This window comes from Eumetopias jubatus, unplaced genomic scaffold (genome assembly GCF_037043125.1).
Source record: "Eumetopias jubatus isolate StellerSeaLion01/CBP00866 unplaced genomic scaffold, mEumJub1_p1.0 scaffold_11, whole genome shotgun sequence".
Lineage (NCBI taxonomy): Eukaryota > Metazoa > Chordata > Mammalia > Carnivora > Otariidae > Eumetopias > Eumetopias jubatus.
In genome coordinates, this window is record NW_028274817.1 from 84925708 (window position 1) to 84944974 (window position 19267).

General features: G+C 52.7%; 1 protein-coding gene across 2 annotated transcripts; it reads right to left on the bottom strand.

Moving 5' to 3' along the window:
* Positions 1-668: 668 nt before the first annotated feature.
* Positions 669-16052, bottom strand: PPP1R3F (protein phosphatase 1 regulatory subunit 3F). Of its 2 annotated transcripts, none has more exons than XM_028113363.2 (4): positions 15046-16052; positions 5241-5296; positions 4936-5018; positions 669-2418 (listed from the first exon to the last, which is right to left on the bottom strand). In XM_028113363.2, exons 1-4 carry the CDS (start codon positions 16050-16052, stop codon positions 1123-1125), a joined length of 2442 nt encoding a protein of 813 aa, XP_027969164.1. In that variant the 3' UTR covers positions 669-1122. The 2 variants fall into 2 exon arrangements, with proteins under 2 accessions (XP_027969164.1, XP_027969165.2); XM_028113364.2 differs by having other exon boundaries at positions 4936-5015; positions 15046-15937.
* Positions 16053-19267: the final 3215 nt, after the last annotated feature.

Here is a 19267-nt window from a genome sequence, read left to right on the forward strand (position 1 = left end):
CTGGAGAGGAATGGAAGAAAGTTGGTGTAAAGTTTTGCTGTGAAGGGAAGTAAATAAATATATGGTGTTTTGTTTTACTAATGCAGAGATTTTTATTTGCATGCAGTAAATATATCTATCCTTTCTTTCAAAGCTTCTGGGTTTCCTGTTTTGAGTTAGAAAGGCAAAATCTGTGGACAACAACTCTGGTATGAATTCTTCACAGCACATTAACTCCTCTCTCCCTTGTGAGACCTTCCCAATCTTGGGGACAGAGGGGTCTCCCTCCTGGTGTCAAAGGCTTTTTTTTTTTTTTTTTTCAGGAACCTCAAAACCTGTGGCTGATTCACAGCCAGTATTCCCACATCTCCAGCTGACTACATCCACCGCTGCGGCCACGTGTTGGACACCAAACCCTCATATGGCAATCAGTCATTCTTCCTCCCTCCCTGGCAGAATATAGAAAATACCAAAGGACCCACCCCTCCAAAGACCACCAGACCACACGGGGTGGGACCATAAGGTGAGGTGACACATTGAAGCCGTGGCAGCAGGCATGAACGTGTCCCACGCCCAAGTCCCCACCCTGCCCCTCCCACAGAACATGACCACCCCACACACTCAGGCCCAAACAGGAGAACACTGTACAGCAAGACACATCATTTCTCATAGAGCTCTATTGTGGCATATAATAATAGGTACTCTATATAAATTAAATTAAAAATAAAGCTCCAGCAGGTTGCACAGGTTGGCTGTTAATAAATATATCTCTGGGTAATTGTGCCCCAAGACCAGCTCACGACCACTCTCCCTCATCCAGAGAATTATACAAAAATAAATACAGGCTTGGGGGGGGGGAGGGGAAAGGGAGGACATGCCCAGTTCCTCTCTGAAAATTATCTCACACCGTCCACCATGCCCTGTTCCCCTCCACTGGTATCACCGCAGGGAGCCCCGGGCCGACAAGTCCTCAGGGACCGGAAGGTCTCTCTCCAGTCAGGCATTCTCAGAAGCAAAAGACCCCTCACTATACAGGCCACACATCCTATCTGAATCCCCTGGGGGTGGTGTAGGGACTGCCTCTCCCCACACCCCAGAGAGGGGGGGAAGCCTGTTATTGCTCCCCCCCCCCACAGGCAGCCTCTACGAGAACCAGGCTAGAGAGAGGCACAGCGCAAGCACCAGGAGGGACATACCACTGTTCAGAGCCACAGGGACCACCACCAACCCAGCCAGGACCCCCAGAGTCTGGGTCAAGGGCCCCCGGAGCTGGGGAGGAAATACACACACACATTCTGCAGGGGCTGCTAAGGTGGGAGACTTCTTTGGGGACTCAAGGCTTGGGCCTGAACCCTCTTCATCCTGGGAGCTCACGTGAGGCCTGGCCAGGCTAGAAGGACAGACTTCGGCCCCGGAGGGACCAAGGAGGGTGAGACTTTGCCCCTGTAGGACTGGAGCAGCTAGCTCCTTACCAGGTATAGGAACCAAGCTGTCTGCCCACTCAGTGGTAAACTCCATCCGTCCTTCTTTCCCCCCTGGGGACCCGGTCACCCCAGCTGTCACCCTACTTATACGCAAAGAGTCGGTGTCCTTGCCCATCCCCTTTGCCGGAGCCCCAGTGAACTGACCCTCTGCACCCAGAACCACGGGGCTGTCACAACCCGAGCCCTCTGCCCACGGGAGCCACACATCTCCCATAGTGGCTACCACAGAATGGGCTCCCGAGAGGATTTCCGGAGGCGATTCCTTGGGGGTGTCCCCTTCGGGGCTGGAGGGTATAACGGAGAGTCCCTCTTCCCCCTCCCCCTCCTCGTCAGGGTCCTCAGTGTCCTTGATAAGCTCCACACCACGCCCCAGCCGCGCATAGTGCAGTGTGATCTCCTCAGCCAGGGCACTGTTCAGGGCCCGCTCGGGGCCAGGCCACTTCAAGATCAGGTCGCGGTCCGTGAGTATGCCCAGGGCATGGCTGGGGGACACCCCCCCATCTGTGGGGCCCTCCCCGCCACCCCCTGCCCCACCTGCAGCCACAGAAGCCCGCAGGCGGCTCAGGTGGGACAGGTAGAGCTGCTCCAGCTCCTGGTCAATGGTGTCCTCGCCAAGCAGCTCCTCCAACCCACTCACGACCTCCAGACCCCCAGGGGGTTCATCCATTATGGCCCCCACCACGGAGTCCTTCTGGCCCCCTCCATTCTCTCTCGATACTTCCCACGTGGCCTCCACCTGTTGCTGGCTGGGTTCCAGGAGAGGCCCGGCTGCCCCCTCACTTGAATCGGGCCCCGAGGCCTGGTCCCTGGGAGAGCCACCCAGGCCACAGAGAGAGGAAGAGGGGAGGATCCTGATGGCCGGCGCCTGGGGGACCTCCGTGAAAGCCACAGGCGGACTGCTTCTGGGGACGTCACCTTCCTCTGGGGGTTTGCCAGTCACTGTAACTTCAGAAACCTAGAGCCATTGGGAGGGTGGCAGGGCAGGAGGGGAGAGAAAGGGAAAGGAATGAAGTAGAGGAGGGGAGGGGACAAGCAGAGACAGTGAGAGTGGGCGACAGCCCACACCCAGGCCCACAGGTGTTTCCAGATAAAACCCTCCTTAAAGAGCCCTCTCTAATTCTCCAAACACTAAGGCCTATGTCATCTATATTAAAATAACCAAATCAGATGGAGTAAAAGGGGACTCCTGCAGATCATAAGGCTAAGGAAGGCAGCGGGCACCAGCATTTGGTGAAGAGCTCTCAGTAAATACTGCCGGCTAACCTCTAAAACAGATCCAGAATATCCACATGAATTCATGTATTTTCTCTTTTAAAAACATTTATTTTGACAAGGCCTAGAAACAATGGCCTATCTAGCAGCAACAAGCACACTGAGCAACCAGATCCTGCTTTCTAAATACCATTCTCCCCTAAAAGGAACCAGAGCTTTCTCACTAAATGGCTGCTCCCAGGTTTGGGGCAGGGCAAATACGAGATGAATCTAGGACACATTGTCATTCTAGAATGTGAAGGAGTGGACCAAGAATGATGGGGATGTGTTCAAAAGGACTCTGGAACCAATGTAAACAAGCTCCCACTGACCGGAGAGAGTTCAATTTAAACATCAAAATAAATAAATAAATGCAATGGCTTGAAACTTAGCAAATATGTTTAAAATTCATGAGTTAGTAATAATACACCAAAACCAAAAATCCTTTAGTTGGTCACCTTTGGAGAAGTTCACTTCTTCTGAAAACTGGTAAATAAAAGGGAAAAAATTAAGCATTTATACAGCTTTTTCAATACAAACTATATACATTCAAGGCAGCCAAACGGTTGATATGAGAAAGTTTTTCTTTAGAGAAGAATTCCAGTTAGTAAACGAAATGGGAATAAGAGAATTAAATAGAATCAATTCTAGTTAAATTAGTTTCATAATAATAGATTGTATTTAATAAATCAATTTAACAAAATTGATAGTTTAATAAAGTAAATTAATTAAATTTAATAGATCACATTAATTAAATGGAATTAGTATATCAATAAAAAGAGTAAGAAATGTGTTTCCATGTGATGCAATCAGCCAAAACCAGCCTGTGGGAAACTCTACAGGACAAACAAGGTTTCTTCAACAAACAAACTGCCAGAAAAGTGAGGGAGGTTTAAATATCTAAAAAAGACCCATCCACCCAATGCAATGTGTTGACCTGGTTTGGATCCTACAACACCTATGAGATAAGGAAATTTGAACACTGATCAAATATTTGATGATACTAAAGACTGTTGATTTCCCGAGGCGTGATGCTGCATTGTCGGGTTTGGGTTTTTGGGGGGTTTTTTTGTTGTGTTTTTTTTAACGAGTGCTTAATTTTCTGAGGTACAAACTAAAATATTTGTGGATGAGATAATGTCTGGATTTTTTTCTAAAATAATTCCATAGGCAAGGGAGGAGCGGAGGGGGTATGGAAAAAGTAGGAATGGACATGTGTTGAAATTTGTTGAAGCTGGGTGACAGGCATATGTGAGTTCATTATACTAGTCTCTTTCCTTCTGTGTCTGTTTGAAAATCTTTGTACTAACACACACACACACACACACACACACACACACACACACACACACACACACATCTCCAGAATCTATCTCCCCTGCCGGCACCGGCATCACTGGCCCGGACCTCTGCAGTAGCCTCCCCCTCACGGTCCCCCCTGCTTCTGCCCCTACAGCCTGTTGTCCTCACAACAGCCAGAGGGAGCCTGTTAAATCCTAAGTCAGATCACGGCCCTCCTCCGCTCACCACCTCCTGCTCTCCAGTCACTCAGAGTAAAAGCCAGAGTTCTCTCCAAGGCCCACGAGACCCTACATGATCTGTCCCCCACCTGCTGTCTGACCTCACCTCCTGCTGCCCCCCCAACCCCCCCAACACACACACTGCTCCTCGCTGTCCCTCACACATTTGTCATGGCCCTGCCTGGGGGACTTTGCACCTGCCTGGGATGTTCTTCCCCTAGTTACCCACGTGGTTCACTCTCACCTTCTCCAGATCTTTGCTCAAATCTCACTTACCACGAAGGCCTCCCCTGGCCACCTGTTCTAAACTCACAAACCTTCCCCCCACCCTCCTTTTTTTCCTTAGCACCCATCCCTTTTTTTCCTTAGCACCCATCATCATCTAAAATATCATATATTTTAACTATTATGTTGTTTTGTCCTGTCCCACTCCACCAAAATATAAATAAGCCCCGGGAAGACAGCTTTTTTGGTCGCTACCATATTCCCAGGGCCCAGAACTACTTGGCACAGCGCAAGCACTCAGTAAATATTTGCTAACATAACAAAGACTCAGGTGAATAACTGCACTCTGCCCCTCCGCCATCAGGTTCTGCTTTGGGGGGCCTCCCTCCGACCTAGGGTAGACCTGGAGCAAGTCAGCCCCTGCCACCCAGTCTCCCATTGGGCTGTCCATCCAGAGGCTGCCAGGGCCTGCTTACCTGAAGCGTCATCTGAGGCCACGGACGGAGAGGGGTAGGGGCCACCAGGGGACCCACTGACTCCTGGACACTAGGGCGCTCTGCTGGAGAGAAGAGAAGGGTAGTGTTGGGGTGAGGTGCGTGTGCAAGCAGGCCTGGTTTAGTTAGGAAAGGCTGCTCTTGGGGCTACTTGGCAGCTTTGCCTCTGAGGCTTTCTGTGACAGTCTAAGACAGAGGGAACCTCCTAATTCATGTAGAGAAAACAGAGAGAAAGAAAGAAAATGGTAAACATAAGCTAAAACCCCCACAGCCCGCCAAGTGCTTACCCATAGAAGGGGTGCTGTCCTTCACACTCTTCATCCTCAGCTCTTCCTCAGTAGGCCTAGGGAGGGGGACAAAGGGGAGAATCCATGGATCTGATGTCCCGAGAGGCCAGTTCTGCCACCCACCGGCACCTTCCGAGCCTCTGTGGTGGCCCACTCCTAAGCGTCGGTGGCCGTCTTCCCTTCTGCCACCTCTTTTTACTCCCCCCGTTAGAAAAGTCCTACAGACGCGTTGTAGAAATGTTATGAAACACAGGAAAGCGTAGAGAAGGGAAAAAGTCACACATCAGCCAGAGGCCAACACTAGTACCATGTTGGAAAAGTTCATTCCAGATATTCTACAAAACCAACTTAGGTTCTGCGGACGGCATTTCGCAGCTGGCGCTGTCCGTAACCATAAGCAGAAGAATATACCCTTTTGTCAACATTTGAAATGGCTGTTTACGCTCACAGCGGCTCACCGTAACGTATGTAACCTGTTCCCGTCCTCCTGAGCGGCTAGGTTGTGGCCTTCGTTTTGCTCTCACGAAGCAGACTCCAGCAGACATTATTGGGCATGGCTTTAGGAGCATTTTGGATTGTTTCTTTAGGGTATATCCCTAGCCGTAGAGGGACCCACTTTTTCCAAGAAAGGGCAGGTGAGGACTGGGGGACTCAGAAAGCAGCAAGGGGGAGGAAGGAAGCAACTGGAGAACAGCAAGGAGGCCAGCAGAAAAAGGAAGTAACCCGGGCTCACAAAGACCTGGGTCCCTCCACCAATCCTCCACCCATCACCCTATCAGCCTGGCCGAGCACCTAACCTTTCAGAGCCTCAGCCTCCTCACCTTAAAACATAGCACAGGACAGCCAGGATGTGCACACCAAGCACAGGGCAGTCAAGGCCATCGAGGCAGACACTGGGGCCTGGCACAGAGTGGGGGCTGAATCGACTGCAGATATTCATTAAAGTTGGTCCTTCTCCGCCAGGCAAGTCAGGCCCCGGGGTCTAAGTGGCATAAGGCAAGTGTATTTCAGCCAGTCTCTGCCAGGGGTGGGGTCACAGGGATCATGGAGAAATCGCTGTTCTCTTTCTCAGAAATGAGTACCAAATGTTTACCGATGAAGGCAAATGAGAGGGAAGCGTTAACAAAAACATGAGCAGAGACTGAGAGGAGCTGAGGCAATTGCTCAGACCTTTCCGTTCCGAACAGGTATTATGATGATGTTGACATTTCTGCAGACGGTTGCAACTTTTTGAAAACACATAATCAATTACCTCACAGAAGCCGAGGATCACTAGCTGACCTGAATAGAATACCTACTATGATGTTCGGCACTGTTCTGTGTGCTTTCACGTATATTAATGCAATCCTCACGACAATCCTGTGAGGTAGGTACTTTTAATCCTGTGAAGTAGGTAGTATTATCATCCGCATCTCGCAGATGATGACGCAGAAGCCAAGGAAACCGGCTCAAGGTCAGGCAGCGAGGACCAAAACCTAAGCCTTCTGGCTCCCATGTCTAAATCCAGGCTCTCAATCAACAAACTGCCACTTCCCGGACAAGGGAAACTGGGGTCTTACCCCAACCCCATCTCCGATCCTTTCCAGAAGTAGATAGAGGGGGGCAGCAATAACAGACAAGATCTCTCCCTCTTCTTTCATTCAGGCTTTTCTTTGGACCTGCCTTTTGCCCATATATCCATTCCCAGTTTCCCTGCCTTCATGGGACATGTGGCTAGGTGACCACCAGACACGGAAGTGGCGGCAAGGTCCCTCAGGGAGGAAATTTGAGCCAGGTACATGGATCTAGAGTCTGGAAGCTCCAGAAGGGGCCGTCTGTCTTTCTCCACGGACTAGGGCTCATGTGTCTCACCAAAGGTATTTGAATCCGAATATTACAAGGCCCTGGAGTGAGTGACTCCAGAAGCCTGGCCACGAACTCCCGAGCATCACAGATAAGAAAGGGGGATTTGGAACAAACCAGCTTGGTCCTGCACCAGTCCCCCCAGTAAGTTTAAAATCCAGGTCTTTGGACTTGTGGGCCCAACACGATTTCTACGGACTTCTTTTGCTGGCGTAGTCCTTCACTAGAGAAAACGTCACCTTTCTAGGATCTTCTAAAGCAAGCTTCTTCAGGAAGACCCACAAACAGAAGGGCAGCCCTCCCTCCCAGGGGCAGGACTAGGCAAGCCATCTCCTGCCATCTGGCCCAGTGTTGAAATACCATTCCAGAGTCCTAAATGTATGTGAGAGAGAAAAAGCATGGGGGGAGGGGGGAAACCACAGGATGCAGCCAATCAGAAGGAAAAGAATTCCACCGTTCAGCTGAAGGAAGAAGAGAGAGAAGAAAAACAAATCTCTCAGCCCCCAGAGCATCTCTTCTGCAGCTGAGGAGCGTGAGAAGAAGGGGAGCTTCCAAAAATCAGGTCAAGCAATTCAGCCGATCCCAAGATCCACAAAGTCAGCAGAAGTACACAGGGTGCCCTCCATACCTCTGAAGTCAGAGAGATGAAAGCAGAAGGCACAAGCATTTATCGTTCATCTCCTCCAACGTGGGCCCTTTTCATTGATACACCAAGTCATTTGAAAACCTTCACATCTATCCTTCAAAGCAGCACCCTTCCCTTTTTACAAATGCGGAAACTAAGGCTCAAGGAACCGTGTCTCTCCACCCACTAACTACACACCACACTGGTAACAATCCAAAGAGGGCTCCATTTTGAAGACAGTGTTCGAAACCGTGGGCTAAAAAAAAAAAAGAAAGAAAAAACCTAAATATCCTTGAACTGTCTTTCACAGTAAACATTCAGGGGCAGCTATGACTTTAATCAAAAGGAGGATAGTAAGAGAAATGGAGTACAAGTGTATACTGACTCATTGATCAGTAACAGAGAAGAGGGGTTCTTAGAAAAATGGGGAGGGAGGAGATTAAGAACAAAACTGTACCTCCAGGGTGCTTGCTAATTTTCGAGAAGGAAACCTGCTCTTTTGGCACCAGCCCCACAAATGCCACGTGCTATCTCCTCAAGGGCAGTAGGGAAGTAGTGGGCCGGGGACAGGCCCGGGAACCTGGGCCTGCACCTGGGATGTATCCTTGGGGTGTTCTCGAGAATCAGTCAAGACAGTGCAGCCTAGAAGGGGCCACACCAGTCTCCTAGGCATGAAATTCCTCCTGCCATCAGGAAACTCAATGACTGCTGACCTCAGACGACATCCGGGGAGACTGGAAGATGAGATTTCAGAAAGAGGTGCCATTGGCCCCAGCCTGGGCCAGCCAAGACAGAACAAAAATGTCAATCACCAGAGTGTGAGCAGGGGAGGGCTGACAACCCCCAATGGGCAAGAGCAAAGCAGACTTTCAGAGCAGTCACATCACTGCCACCACCACCCCGAGTCCTCTGGGAGCACCCCCGATGCTGTTTTCAAAGAACTTGGCCAGCCCTAAGTGGGTCACGGACTGAAACCCAAAGGGAAACTCAGCAGACCCCAGCTCCCATGTAGTCAACTCGAAGATAATGCTGACTCTCCAAGGGGTCAGGTGGCCTCAGAAACCTGCCCCACGATACTTGGAATCCCGGTTACCCCAACCCATCTGCTCTCTGAAGAGCAGGGTTTGAAGCAGGTGTGAAAGCCACCACATTCTGTGGGGGCATTGCTCTGCCTTCCCCAACTAGGGTCTGTGTCAGTGTCAACTCTGGGACTTAGAGCCCATCCAGCGGGGTGGGAGGAAGGAGAGCACTTTATCGTTGCCATGAGCTTCCTTCATGGCAGTGACTTCATTCGTTTGGCGGTGACCCACAGTAAGAAATACATTTTACATCATAAGCCAGCACACCCATACATGTGTAAATATACATACTTAAAGAGAACTGGAAAACAGTTGTTCTTTGAATGAAACGGCACTTACCTTTACTACGGGTTGTGAGGCACACTGATCATTTCCTATGCTAGTTCTTTTTCTTTAATATTCATTGGGATCCAGGAAATTGATTTCACCGTTCAATAAAGGGTCAGGACATGTCACTTTGAATAACCTCAGCTCTGCCACCTACCAGCTGTGTGACCTGGAGCAAGTCACTTAACCTCTTGATGCCTCGTTCCCACCTCCATAAAGAAGGTATAACGGTAATAGCTATCTCAGAGGGCTGTGGGGTGGATTGAGCAAATAGTGGAACATCGCCTACTAAGTGCTAACAAACAGCGATCCCCTCCAAATTCCCACTGAGGGAAACTGAGGCTCTGAAAAGGAAAGCAACTTGCCTGGCAATGCCCCGCTTGGTAAGACGCACCACCCAGCCTGGTACAGCCTTTAAGAACTGGGGAACTAGAGCAGGACCGCCCTGGCTCAGAGCCCAGCTCCGCCACTTCCATAACATGTGGCCTCAGTCCACATCCTTAACCATGATGCCCTACCAAGTTGTCTGTGGAGTAAAAGAGGATCGCTTTCTCACTAAATCCTGACTTTCCAGACAACCAAGATGGCCCTTGGCCTGTCCTGTCTCAACTTTGATTGTTCTGGTTTCCCCTAAGACTGCCGACTCAGACAGCAAGTTGGGTCCCCATCTATTCAGCAACAGGTGACCTAAAAATCATTGAGGCCTTACTGTGCATCAGCCCAGTTGACAAACCCTGGAGACACAATGGTGAGCACACCCAACTAGGAAGCTGAGAATTTCATGTGGAGGAAGACATTTAAAAAAATAACTCACACTCATTCTTTCAACAAACATTTATTGAGCACCTGTTAAGTGCCAGGCACCATGGCAGGCCCTGCAGGAATACAGTGGTGAACAAAAAGCAGACCATGTCCCTACCCCTCACGGAGCTTACAGGCTAAGAGGGCAGAGAGGGTCATCCAATAATCCCCTAATGAAGGTCTAACTACAAACTGAGGTCAGTGCCTTCAGGAAAGGAAGAATGCCCTGGAACAAAGGGCCCTGGCCCAGACTCCAGGGTCAGGATGGGCTTAGGATGCTTAGAAGGAAGAGAAGTAAGGGAAGGGTTGGGGAGAGGCCTCTCAGGAACACTGTTGGGGAGGTGATAATTCGACCTCGAATGCGGGACGCATCTTTGGGACATCAGCCAAGTGGAGACACCGAGTCTGGCTATGTGAGGCTGAAGGAAAGAGCAAGGAGAAGGGCCAGGGGGTTAAGAGGAAAAGCAGCAGAGCGTGGTCCCAAGGCAAGGGAAAGACCATGTTTTAAGTAGGAGTGCTCAACCACTTCAAGAAGAAAACCAAAAACCACCTCTGGAATCTGGTAGATGTGGGGGGCTGAAGCAAATGGAGAAGGAGAGTGTCAGCAACTCTTCAGAGGGGGGTGAGCAATGAAGGGGAGGGGGGTGGTTAGGTGCTGGCGGGAGCAGGAGGGACAGAGGGGAGGTCAAAGGACAGGTTTTTCAGACAGTAGAGATGCTAGCGTGTATAAAGGCCAAGAGAGAGGATCAGTGAGGAGGGCGGTGAAAAGCTGCCAGGAGAGAAAGGGTCAAGTTCTGGAGCAGGTGGCGGAACCCAGGGCACAAGTGGGGGGACTGGCCTGAGGGAGTAAAAGGGCCCCGTCCTCCCCTGTAACACAAGGGAGGGAACTTAGTTTGCAGGCTTGGGGGCTGCGAGCTGTGGGGAGTTCCATTCTTACGGCTTCGTTTTGTTTTTTGAAGCAGGAAGTAAAGTCTGAAGGTAAAGAACATCTGAAAAGAGTCACAGCAAAGTGGAGACAAGAGTGGATCCGAAAAATAGACGAGGACTGCCAGGCAGGGTGGGAAATGATCTTAAAGTTGTGGCAACACACACTTGTTCTGCTACGTGACATTCTCTGGCAGGGCTCACCTAATCCACGCTATTGAGAACATCGGGGCCTGAGGATGTTGGGATGGGCAGGCTTCCCAGGGGAAGCACTCTTAGAACCGAGGGATCAAAACGAGGAGACCGCAAGGAGCACAGGACCAACATTCCTGGTGATGGAAAACAGCATGGGCAAAGGCCCTGAAGCAGTAAGGGGCAAGGCACCTTGTTAAGACCACGGTGATAGGGGCTCAGAAGGCAGAGGACGGTGGGACGTGAGACTAGCAGCTGCGGAGGCCAGACTCGGGGACAGGGCAGGGGGGTGCTTGAAGGCCATGCTGAGGCTTTCTTGGTCTTTCTTTCTAAGAGGGACAGGACACCTCCTAAGGGTGTCAAGCCAAGGCAGATCAGGAGGGCTCCTCCCGACACCAGCCCTAGGACTCTGGACTCTGGGAGCCTCAGTTTGTTCATCCAGGAAAGAGGGATAAAACAGTCTCTCTCTCAGGGAATGTTGAAAGAATTAGATGAGGCCTTTGCACGCAAACCCTCAGCACAATGGCCAGCACAGAGCAGGGTCTCTGCCAAGCGTCACACACAGCAAGCCCTCCGTCCCCGCCTCACCCACCCAGCTCCACCACAAAAACCTTTGACAGCTTACTGCCAGTCTGCATCTTTTTCCCTGTTTGAACCTAGCACCGTGCCCAGCACATAGTAGGCCCTCAACAAGTGCTTGTTGATGGATCATCTCGAAGCCTAAGAGTTAACAAAAGCGTGGTCCAGCGATACAGGGAATGCAGCCATTTTCCGGTTTCTGAGCTGTATCCCCATGGCTACCACAGACTTCCCCTGTGCCCCCCACCTGACGTGGCCATGCCCGGTACCGGGGGCGGGGGGGGGGGGGGCCTGCAGCTGGCACTTGTGAAGAAGCCCTCTGCCACGGGGCTCCCGCATGTTCGGCCTTCCCCCCTGAGATCAGCTACCAGTCCCCAAGAGGGCTGGGTGGCAGGGGGTAGCTGTTCTTCAACAGCGCTCCAAGTCACTGGCAGCACACAGCTTTTAAAACAATAATAAGTTGAAATGTACTCGCCAAGAAAGCCACCGACCTACAAAGAAAATCTTACCGCTGATCTTGCAATGAGCACCAACCTCCCCTTTGCAAGAGCTGAGATCAAAAGATAAAGAAGCTATCAAAAAGCCATCTGCCCACTTAAAATAATATCACAAGTCATGTTAGGAACCACAGACCTGGGGCCAGATACCAAAACAATTGTCTGAACGGGCTGCTTCAATTTCTCCTTAAAACCACCCATGTATTTTAAAAGAAAAACACCCTCTCCACCCACCTTGGCCCTGCGAGCTTTTGATTTCTCTGGTTCTCTTCCTTTTACACTCTAAAATGACCAAACTCTCGCTACCCAAACTGTCACATCTTACAGACAGGGCTCCCACGACAGCCACCTGGGAAGACAACTTGGGAAAAGTGACAGAAATGAAAGCGATTCTGGGCACTGGGACCACTCCAAACCTTGATCTGGGCGATGGCTACACAAGCATATGTATGTAAAAATCCACTGAGCCCTATACTTAAGATCAGTACACTTTGTATACCTCAAAAAAAGCAGAGAGAGAGAGAGACAGAAAAGAAGAGAGAGAGAGAGAAGTTAAAAGGAAAGCATGACCTGCTGGGAACACCAGGAATGAAATGCAGAATTTTTCCTGAACCCTGTCAGACCTTCCAGAGGAGTAGTTAAAAAAAAATAAAAAGTGTACCAGCGGGCGCCTGGGTGGCTCAGTTGGTTAAGCGACTGCCTCCGGCTCAGGTCATGATCCCGGAGTCCCATGATCGAGCCCCACATCGGGCTCCCTGCTCAGCAGGGAGTCTGCTTCTCCCTCTGACCCTCTTCCCTCTCGTGCTCTCTCTCATTCTCTCTCAAATAAATAAATAAAATCTTTAAAAAAAAAAAAAGTACCAGCATGTCCTCCCTGGTCCTGTCACTCACTAGTTGAGTGTCGACTTGAGCAAGCTGGCTCACCTCCCCGAGCTACCTCAGTCTCCCCCTTTATTAAATGTGCATAATCAGAGCACCTATACCACAGAGCACGCACAGCAGGACTCAGGAGAGAACCGACTTGAAGCTGTCAGCACAGAGCTCAGTAAATGCTGGCCACTACTCTTTTCCACGGCTACCACCATCCTTCAGTGCCTTGCCCATGTCTGCTGCATTCAACCCAACCAAAGTGACTGTCATTCCCCTTTAGCAGATGAGAAGACTGAGGCTTACAGATGAAGGAACTGAGGCAAGGCCACACAGCAGGTGATGGGCAGAGCAGAGTTTGGGAGGGGTATCCAAGGAACTGTATGTGTGATTCCCTGAATATAAATATAAACACTAGCTAACACTTGCTGGCACTGCTACGAGCCAGATTTGGTTCTGAGTGCTTTTACTCGTCTCCTCTGCAGTAGGTGTTGTAATTGTCTGCTTTACAGGTGAGGGTATTAAGCCACGGTGCGGTTAAATGAGTTAGCCAAGGTCACAAAGCCAACAGACGGCAGGGCTGCAATTTGAACGGAGGCACTCTGATGTCAGAATCCATTCTCTTAACTCTGTAAGGAAAGGCACGCTGCCTGCCCCCTTTAGACTAAGTCTCAGATTACTGTGGGGCTCACAGGTCGGTAAGTGGGTACTTGCCTGCTTGCTCACATACCCAGGCACACCCGCCCACCAGCCCCAAGCTAGACCTTTCTGAACCACTCACTCACAGCCTAAGGCCTTGCCAGGATCACAAACATCTTGCTGCAACCAGAGGCTTCTGATCAAGCATATACAAGGTCCAGAACGCATTTTCCCATTCCCATTTCCAGTCCTCCCAGAAGCAGAGAAATGTATGCATTTCCCACACGTGCACAGAGACTCTACTTATCCCAGGCTAGGCTTAGGTGACCCCCTCCACACACCAAAAGAATCAGGCCTAGCTGCTACCTTCAAAGAACTCCTAGCTTGACTGAGAAACTCTAGTCTCCTATGAGGCCTCCTGGGGTTTACTGGCCCCTTCTCCCAGGCCCTGAATGGTCACAGGCAAAAACAAAGGACAAGAGCTTTGAGTCCAGGCCCACCTGGTTCTGCGTCTGCCAGAGTCACTGCTTCCCTGTGAGAGCACAGACTCAGCCCCTCAATCCTGCAGGAGGCCTCGCACTAGATTAGAACGTAACAGTAAAGAGATGCGCAGGCTTCAAGGTCAGCCATGGTGGAACTGGAAAAGCGGGGTGCCATCACTTCCTCAAACAGTTTCTCCCTCTGGAACCCTGGTTTGCTGCTCTGTCAAATGGGGATCAGATTCCCTGTCCCCCACTGGCAAGGCCCTTGGTCCACCCTACTAGGTCACTGAAGTTCTGTCCACTCCAGCACACTGCTCACCATTCACACCAGGCTCTGGCTCACCTCAGGACCTTTGTACTCAGTTCCCTCTGCCTAGAACACCTTTGCCTCCCGAACGTGTGCATAACCAATCTTCCTTTATCATTCAGGACTCCGTTTAAGTGGCACCTCCTCAGAACAGTCCTCCCCGTTCTTTTTTCTACAAACTCTCCCCACCCCACCCCCCATATATCTGCCCATGACACTTCTTCCCATCACCCAGGCCTCACCTCCTTAAAGGCCTTCCCTGAACACTGGAAAGCAGCTATTCCCTCCAAACTATCCCCTTACCCTATTTCACTCTCCTCTCAGCAACTATCTTATCCCTCTGTATCTTATCTGCTTGCTTGTTTTCTTCAAACCCTCTCCCATCGGAGCCTACATGATCTTTGAGGGCAGGCAAGATGTCTGTCTTGATCGAGGGTTCTACAGTGGAATTCAATAAATGAATGAAACCCCCGTAATTAAAACAGAGCCTAGCACATGTTTTGGCCTCCGTTACTCTTGGACTGCCTGAACGCGCCCTCCTCCCTGTCCTGGAGAGCAGGCCTGAGGGGTTCCAGGGTCGGGATGCTGGTCCTCCATCCTAGACACAGCCCTGCGTTGGCGGAGGTGGCGCTGGCAGACATTACCTGCGCCTCACCGGCTTCATGCAGCTCTTCAGCTGCCTGGCCTCAGCCTCCACGGGACCCTGGCACTCGGGCTGTGGCTCCAGCTGCTGCAGCTGCTGCTGCTGGGGCAGCCCTTCGGCATCAGTGGGTGTGGGAGCGGGTGCGATCCGGAGCAGGACTGTGTAGTTGCGGCCTTGGTTGTTGGCCCAGAAAGTGCCCTCGGGGGTCTCATAGCGCACCACGAAGTCCAGGCGCGCCCCATCGCCCGCGCCCTCAGCAAAGGGCAGCTGGAAGGCAAAGCGGTCAGTGCGGCCGCCGTCGTCGGGCGAGGAGGCGGACGCCTGGCCAGGGCCCAAGCCCAGGCCCAGGCCGGGATCCAGGATGGGATCTCCTGCTCCTGGTCCTCCCGCTCCTGCCCCCGGCGGGCTGCGCGGGACGTAGCGCGCTGGGTGGTCGCAGAAGGAAGCCCAGCCGTCGTGTGAGGCCCGCACGTGCACCGCCTTCTCGAAGGAGCGGTTCAGCACGCGTACCAACCCGCGCAGCACCGGCGGGCGCCCCCCAGGCACCCACACCCCGGCACCCCCGGGGACCGCTCCGGGAGGCGGCAGCAGCGCCTCCAGCTCCACCATGACGCGCCCCAAGCGCTCCAGACGGCCCGGCGCGGGCGGCAGCGAAAATGTGGGCACCAGGTAAAACCCCCCGCCAGCAGGGACGGGGCACAGCGGCGAGGGCGCAGGGCCAGCCTCCTCTTCCTCCTCCCCTTCATCCCCATCCTCGCCATCGTCGTCCTCGTCAGCCCCGCCGCCGTCGCCATCTTGCCCGGCCGCCGCCGCCATCTTGCCCGCCCCGGGCCCGCCCCACGGTCGGTAGCGGCGCAGCTGCGCCAGCGGCAGCCCCAGGGCCTCGTCGGCGAACAGCACTCTCCGCGGGGCCACCGCCGCCTCAACAGAGGTGCGGGGCTCGCCCGCGGCCGGCGAGGGGGGCGCGGGATGCCGCAGCGGGGGCTCCACAGGGGCCGGGCGCGCCATGTCGGCGGCGGCGGCGGCACCGACGGCACCGGTGGCGGGACCGGCGGGGGCAGGGCCTGAAGGGGCGGGCAGCCAATGGGAAGGCCAGCGCGGGGGGGGGTACGGCTCACGGGGGCTGTAGGCGGTGAGACGAAGACAGGTATAGCAGAAAGCCAATAGGGAGCGGCGCACGGATGACGTAGCGGCGAAGCGAGTGCAGGAGAAGCACGCAGCCAATGGGGATGCCCGAGAGTGGGCGGTGCAGGAGGCGGGATGATCAGGGAATCAATGGGGAGGCCTAAATAGGGGCGGTGCGGGGTCCGGGATGGAAAGCGCAAAAGGAGGACAGCTAGTGCGGGAGTGTGAGCGGGAGCGGCATGTGTGCGGCGGGGAAAATAGAATGACTACAGGCGATGGGGGCAGCGGGGAGCGAACGGAGCGGCCCGAAAAGCAGGAGATCCCTTGGTTGCGTAGGCGCTGGGACGCGAAGACAGAGACTGCGAATAGCCAATGGGGAGCCACGCGCCGGTGGCGTAGAGGAGATGACGTAAAGATAATGGCTACAGCGAGCCGGTGGGGAGTCGTGTGAGCTTGCACTATGCCTTCAAGAGGCGGTGCTAGGGCTGAGCTAGCGAATACGAAGGCTAGAAAGAGACCCAAGAGGCGGTGTAAGGGCGGCCTCGGAGGCGGGACTGGAGGGCAGGGCCAATGGGGGTGGACGGCGAAGGCGGGAGCTAGGAAGAGAGATGGTGGCTAGCCAATGAGGGAGCCAGAATGAAGGCAGTTGAGCCCTCAAAGGGTAGGGCTAGAACGAAATGAACCAATGCCAAGGCTGCAAAGTCTAGCGGGATGGAAGGACACGGAGGCGGAACGGGCAAGAGCAGAGCCAACCGGGGTGTTGGAGGTTGTGTGAAGGAGTGGATGGAACAGCCAATAAAGAGGCCAGAGGTGGCGGTCTGGGCTGTAGGGTGGCTGGGCCGCAGGGCCCTAAAATGCACGCAGCCGTTGGGAGAGTATGCCTCTTGTGGTTGGATATACCATCTCTCCTTAGCCCTCTGTGACTTTTCATTGCCCCAGGGCTGTGAATGCCGAGTCCCTGAAGACCTAGACCGCACCCTAGTAGTGTGAGGTCTAAGAAAGCAAAACGGACTCTCCTGTCGCAATAACTGGGTCTTTTCCTGCCCCCCTGGGAACCCTTGCTTGAGCAATGCCACTAGCCAAGAATGTTCTTGATTGTCACCCTCAGCATTCTCCAGGACTTGGCACCATTGTTGAATGAATGGCCAAATGAAAAATTGACCTCTTCTGGAAAATGAGCTTTTTCAGACTTCAGCTCAGCAAAACACTGAGCCTGACTGTATGGTGCCAGGAGTTGGTTGGACACGTTGGCAGACATCTAATGTAATCACAAACCAAAGTCCTGCCTTTCTTGCCCCACTGGCACTCCACACCCCAAAGTGGCCTCACTTCCCTCTTTCTGTCCCCCATCTCTGCTCCTGCCGTTCCCTCTGCCACAGCGCTGCTCCTGCTTCCTCACCCTTTCAATCTCCTTTGAGGTCCTGCCTCCTGTGGGAACTGAAATGTAGCTTTGTCCACTGAGCATGGCCCTTCGTACATTTCCCCTCCGTCCTGGGAGGGTTTTCTAACACCTACTGTATGCAAGGTGCTGACGCACAACATCCTGAGGAGAGAGGAGGTCCCCCCAGTAGCCTCCCCCTCCTCAGGTCTCAGTGTCCAGGGTGGGGTCATGGATCAGGAAGGAATATGTTCAGTTGCAAGCAACAGGGGGAAAAAAATCACAAAAGAATAGGGACTTAAACAAGATAGAATTGGAGGGGTTTTTTCTTACTTTTAGTTAGGGCATTATCTGTGTCCCGGTCTGGCCCCACGGCTCTCGGCCTTCAGCAAATTCTGTGCACTCTCCCTTCAGAATGTTTCGTGAATCCAGCCTCCCCTCACCCCCTCCGTTGCCAGCACCATCATCAGTCACTGGACTACTGCGGTAGCCTCCTCATGTCTGGTGCCCCTGCTTCCATCTTCACTCCTACAGTCTGTTCCATACTCTGCAGTCAGAGGGATCCTCTTAAATCCTAAGGCAGTTCATGTCTCTTCTCTACTCACAACCCTCCTGTGGCCTCCTCCTCACTCAGAGTAAAAGCCAAAGTCCTTACCATGGGCTACAAAGTCCTGCAGGGTCTAAGCCCCACATCTCCTCTCTGACCTCACCTTCTACCCCTCTTCCTCTCACTCACACCACTCTAACCACACTGACCACCTTCGTAGACCTAGAGCAAATCACACACTCCCACTCAGGACTTTTGAGCTGGCTGTTTCTTCTGGAATCGCTCAGATATCTCCATGGCTCCATCCCTCGCCTCCTTCGAGTCTGTCAAAGTCCCCCCACCCCCACCCCCCTTCTCTGGGGACTTTCACAGACCTGTCTGTGTAATCCTGTGTACTCTCCCCCAGAGGCCTTCCACACAAGAGGATATAGTCCAGTATGGAGAGAGAGGAGGTGGTGAGCTCTGCCCCTCTCTGCCCACTCGACCCCCCAGCCCTTACTCTGCAAGGGTCCTGGCTCTCAGCAGCAGCAGCGTCACCCCCCCCACCCCGAGTCCCACTCAAGTGACCTCCTGGAACCCTGGGCCACCACCCTCACTCAGTCATCCCCCTACTTCTCTGGCCACTCCTCTCCTGGAGCGAATGACAGTAAGGGAGAGATGGTCTAGGGAGGGTATAAAGAGGATCCAGCACACACCTCTGACCCTATAAAAGAAAACCAGCCCCCTCTCTCAAAAGGGCACGGGTCCTGGGGCAAGGAATGAGGCTTCAGCCTCTAGAACTGGCCTAGTTTATAGTTATACAGGAAGTATAAGGAATGTTCAGACCCAAGTCCATGCGGAGCAAGGGAACGTTAGCCTTGGGAACATCCCTAAAGGTAGCTCCCCAAAACTCCTGGTGAACAAGCGCCTCACACCCACTTGCTCCCAACCACATGCCACACCTGTTAAGCCCCTTGCAAGCCTCCAACCTGAGGACCTCATCCCACTTCGGTGCCTCCCCTGGCTGCCCAGTGCACACAGGCCATCTTTGGGTCTCAGACGTGTCCCACCAACTCAGAAACCTCAACCAGTGAAAGTTTTGTTTTGAACTAATGGTAGGGAGGGTTGGGTTTTTTTTTTTTAATTGTTGTTGGCTGATTTTTTTTTAGGTCTTTTTTTTTTTTTCTATTCACT